Source organism: Solanum stenotomum, chromosome 10 (assembly GCF_019186545.1).
Source record: "Solanum stenotomum isolate F172 chromosome 10, ASM1918654v1, whole genome shotgun sequence".
Taxonomy (NCBI): Eukaryota; Viridiplantae; Streptophyta; class Magnoliopsida; order Solanales; family Solanaceae; genus Solanum; species Solanum stenotomum.
The window spans coordinates 13,372,280-13,377,392 of NC_064291.1; the positions used below are offsets into that span (position 1 = coordinate 13,372,280).

Below are 5,113 nucleotides of genomic sequence, written 5' to 3' on the forward strand. Positions count from 1 at the left end.
TAGGTTTAAGATTCCTAGGATGTCTTAAAGCTGCACTAAGTAGAGTCTTTTTCATGGGTGTGAAGTGCACCACATTTAATGAGAGGAGGGCTACAAAGTGTTTCAGGAAAAACTTTACTTCCCTGATATTCTTATCATGCGTGGGTATGATCTTCTTTCCTAACTCGATGTTATGCGTTTTCAGATCATGCCTCCTCGTAGAACTTACCTAAGGAATGCTAATGCAACTCCTCTAAACCTAGACCATGAAGTTTCAAATGTTGAGTTTCGGAATGCCATTCAACTTTTGGCCCAGAGTGTAGGTAACCAGAACAATCAGTAGGTTCCAGTTCCTGCAAATGCTAGTGGTGGATCAGCGGTAGCTAGGGTCTGTGATTTTGTTAGGATGAATCCGTCAGAGTTTCTAGGGTTGCAAGTTGGTGAGGATCCCCAGAACTTTATTGATGAGGTCAAGAAGATATTTGGAGTGATGAAGGTAACTGGGAATGATAGGGTAGAGTTAGCATCCTACCAGCTCAAGGATGTAGCTCACATTTGGTTTACTCAATGGAAGAAAAACAAGGGTGAGAATGCATCTCTTGTGACTTGGGAGTGTTATACTGGAGCTTTTCTAGACACGTTCTTTCCAAGAGAATTGAGGGAGGCAAAAGCTCAGGAATTCATGAATTTGTGGCAAGGTTCTATGTCGGTCCAAGAGTATGGACTTAAGCTCACCCAACTCTCTAGGTATGCCCCATATATGGTTGCAAATTCCAAGGCTCGGATGAGTAAGTTTCTATTAGGGGAATCTGACATGGTGAAAACAGAGTGCAGAAATGCTATGTTACAAGAAGACATGAACATCTCTAGGCTCATGACTCATGCTCAGCAGGTTTAGGGAGATAAGCTTAGGGTATAGGCTAAGGATAACAAAAAGGCTAAGACAAGAAACTATGAGTACTATCAGCAGAAATTGGGTGGTGGAAATTGCTCGCAGGAAACTATGTCATTTTAGTCAGTTTTAGCCTAGTAACTTAATTAGAACTTACCCTAGTCAACTCATTCTCCAAAAAATCATCAAGTTGAACGAAAAGAAGGAGAAAGAGTCGACCAACCCTCTCCAAGAACGCAGCAAGGTTTTCTGCAGTTCCAGCCCCAAAATAGAGAGATTTCTCCGTGAAATTCGTCACCAGGTATTTGGGATTTCACTAGTGGGATCCTTTCACCCATTAGGTCCCTAGAATTTGGTCAGATTCTTGATTCCCTTTATCTTGTTTAGACCTAGGGTTTCTAGAACTTCATATTATTGTTGTGATTTAGCTGTTCGATTAATCCAAATCAGATTCTCATGATTGCATAACAACGTTGCTTAGTTCTTGCATGAAATTCAGAACCCTAGTTGTGTAGATTCGTTTAGTTCATGAATTACACTTGTTCAGTTTATTCAGATATACATGCCCCAGAATGTTTCATTATCAGTATATTAATGTTGTATTTTCAGTTAGCATGCCAGTAATTTTGAGATATTCAGTATTACAAAAATTCAGTTATGAGTAGGCTTAATACCGAGTAGGCTAAGGGTCAGTCACCCTCATAGTCCCAAAACTATGTGCCCGTATAGGATAAGGCCCCTCTGTGGGCAACATTTTAGTGATCACGTCAATCATGCCTTTATACCCCTGGCAAGGTATATTGGGTCCTCTCGATAGGGCGATACATCGGACTCCACAGATAAGTCTCTTGGTTTTATGTCGGTTAATAGTAGCTCCCACAGTTAGATTTTAGTGCATTGACTAGGTTTTCAGTTAGTTCAGTATTCAGTCTCAGCATGTCATGTACTTGGTCATTAAATTTAGCTACTTCAGTATTCAGTATATTTCAGTATTTACTTCATGTTCAGATTATATCATTGCTCTTATTGCTTTGTTCAGTTATGTATATATTGTTCAGCTTTATCCTATCCCGCATGTACAGTACATTTCAAGTAATGACGCATATTATGCGCTACATCTTCTAGTGATGTAGGTTCACGTCCTCAGCATTCAGATCACGCATAGGTCAGTTCCCGATCTCTAGTTCAGCAGTATCAGTGGTGATTCCTCATTCTTCGAGGTTGATTTACATGTCTTTTCTTCAGTCATTCTTATTTTAGTTCAGTTTTGCTAGAGTAAGCTGGGGGCATGTCCCAGCATCTCTAGTCAGTTAGAGGCTTATATTCAGACATAGTTAGATTCAGTTTTAGTTTCAAGTTTAATCTCTCAGTTGTTATTGAACTCTCTATTTTATATATCCAGATTTAGAATAGGTATTCCCCATCATTTCCCTTTATGTCATGTTTTAAGCTTCCGCACAGTATTTCTTATTCCAGATATCTTAGTATGCTTATGATATGCCAGCAGGGTTAGCTTGGGGTCACTCATGATCCTAGGTCATGTTTCAATGTCATGGGGGTAGCCTCGGGGTGTGACACACTTAGTATGAGTACCACATCCATGAGCCTTAAGTACGACTCGTAAACCCATACATAAGTCATCCTATCTATTGACTCGTACAAACTCATCTAAGACATTACATTTTCTAGAATTTCTACTATTACTGGGTATTCATGCCATATACAACCATCTACAGTCCATACATGGGCTTGTAGAACCAATGCACAAGGAACTTTTGCGCTAGCTATGCAACCCTTTTTACTTCCAACTGACCTTTACACTTACGGGGTGCTATAGTAACCAACGGAGTCATCTTCATGCTAGAGTGGTGATTAAAGTTTCAAGCACACCTCATCCAATTCTAGGTGCAAATAATCGTTAAGCGGTATAAAACACAACGAAGAGTTAAGGCTGAACCCACAGGGAGCGGTACATGTTCAAATTCAGTTATGAAGTACGAATGTGGTCTAACTAGTTATAGGAATGGAAATTATCGAAAAAGACATGTAAATAAGTCTAAAGGGGTGACAATGTATGTCAAATAGGGGGTTATGGTTTGGAATTATCAGCTACAACGCAATAAAATAATAATGAAATAACAATTTAGAGAGAAATTCTCGGGATGTGATCGATTATAGGTAAATTTCACTGTATGGGTAATTGAAACTACTAATAAATAGCTACATATCAGTGAGTAGGTTAGGCTATGAGTGAAATAACTTTCTCTCGAACAACTATCACGTTTCAAGTGATTTCTTTCGAACATCAACAAGCTTAACAACTAAGAACATCCCACAACCTTAATATATCCTCTCTTTCGAGCAAGATGGGTAGAGTTGGGTTTAGGATTCACTATTTCGAACTGAACCCATATCAACCCAATACCTACAAACCATTAATCAAAAGCTTTGGTCCCAAAACCTCTCTCAAGCAAGCTAAGAACTCAAAGTTAGAATTACATTTGCCACTACAATTCATAGATCAAAACACAGTTAATGATTAAACCCACTTCAATATAGCATTTAAATCATTAATTAACAATACCCATAAGCTAATTCAACCCATAATCACATAATCACACCCCAAGAATTGGGGTTTTTTAGCCACACATCATAAAAATAGAGAAACGATTACCAAATGCATTCGCCATGATCAAGGTAAATGTTCCCAAGTCTTTACAATGGTCCAAAATAGTTAAGTTCAAGAATCCACTTGCAAATCTTCAAGTTTGAGCCTCAAAAATCCTCAAATTCTATAATAAGAACTACAAACTAAGAGAAAACTTTAACTCTAGAATGGGGAATGCAATATCTGGGAGAGAACTCTTCAAAATACCTTTTAAAATCTACTTTATAGTTTTCCCAAAACTTAGCCTGAAAGTCCAGTCGGCGGTTTAAGTCAGGCTCGCCGATTGGTTCGGCGATCCGCCCTTTGCTCCCTTTCATCGCCATTTTGCATTGGTCATCAGCCTTCCAGGTCCTGTAACTTTAGGCGAGTAAATTTGTTGTCGCGAAATGGATCGGCGATTCACCGATTGGCCATTTCTGTCGCCAACTTGGTTTCTTCCCTAGGGATTGGCACACTGGACCTTTAGGCGAGCTAAAGAGCCACTCGGCAAACCGTCGAGTAGTCTTGGCAATCACCATGATCGCTTTTCCCCACTTTTTCAGCTTGTTTTGTTCCTTTTTGCATATTAGTGTCCTTGCCTTGCTCCTTAGCTCACATACCTGAAAATCAAGTCTTTAACATCAGTTTATAGCATAAATTAGACATTTAAGGACACTAAAAATATCGAAACAAAGCCCTAAATGAGTCTAAATCTCGAACTCATCAACACCCCCAACTTAAACTTTTGCTTGTCCTCAACTAAAACTCAAGATCAGCAGTTCAATAAGGATGTTTCAAATAGTGATGCATAAGACTCAACATGAATGCACACAAAAGGTTTACACTAAACATACATTGCTCAATTGTGCACTCAAAGATTCACATTGTAACTCACCATTATCAAGGATGCTCAAGTTCACAATACTTGCTTCAAATGCAAGTTTAAGCTCAACAAGGGTACTCAAATGTCCTCACAACAAAGATGACTTCATAGTCACACAAAATTTCTCAACGATTTAAAGTGTTGGAAAAACATACAACTCTCACACTCAAAAAGATGAACACGTGCATGACTGCACCCATAGGCTTGCCCTTATTTTCCAATCAACATTCGTTTAGCTAACTAAAGATCACAAAGGTCTTTTTAAGTCTTGTAACGGGACTGAGTGCAAAGGTATGGTCATTTAGGCTTAGTGGCTTCTACCTTCATGAAGTATGGCCAGAAAATCACTCTTTACCCTTCTCCTTCACATTCAAACATGCTCAAATTCCACCTCATTATTCAACTAGACATGAATCATCGGATACCCCAATTTTCTATATGTTCACCACTTTATTTCACAATTCTTGCTCTTTTTCAGTCTTTTTCTTTTCTTTCTTCTTTTCTTCTTCTTTTTTTTTCTTTTTTTTATATGGAGGGGTTCCATAATTTTCAAAACAATCCATCAAAGAGGGAGTTATTCACACTTCTTGACTGTCCTTCTTTTTCACCACACTCCCAACTTAGGCTTTTGGCCTAAGTTGTCTATTCAAACAAATCAAAACTTCATGAAGATTAAGGGTGAATGGATAAAGAGGTCAAAGTAGCTCATGTT

General features: G+C 38.6%; 1 protein-coding gene across 1 annotated transcript; it reads left to right on the forward strand.

Moving 5' to 3' along the window:
• Positions 1–385: 385 nt before the first annotated feature.
• LOC125842750 (uncharacterized) lies at positions 386–4,005 on the forward strand. Its single transcript, XM_049522069.1, has 2 exons — positions 386–796; positions 3,784–4,005. The coding sequence occupies exons 1-2, from the start codon at positions 386–388 to the stop codon at positions 4,003–4,005; spliced, it is 633 nt and encodes a 210-aa protein (XP_049378026.1).
• Positions 4,006–5,113: the final 1,108 nt, after the last annotated feature.

Bases quoted from the DNA above. Each gene is read 5' to 3' on its own strand.
- LOC125842750 (XM_049522069.1), top strand. From the start codon at position 386: ATGAATCCGTCAGAGTTTCTAGGGTTGCAAGTTGGTGAGGATCCCCAG. The intron at 797-3,783 runs GTGAAAACAGAG...CCCAAAACTTAG, and splicing joins TATTAGGGGAATCTGACATG to CCTGAAAGTCCAGTCGGCGG.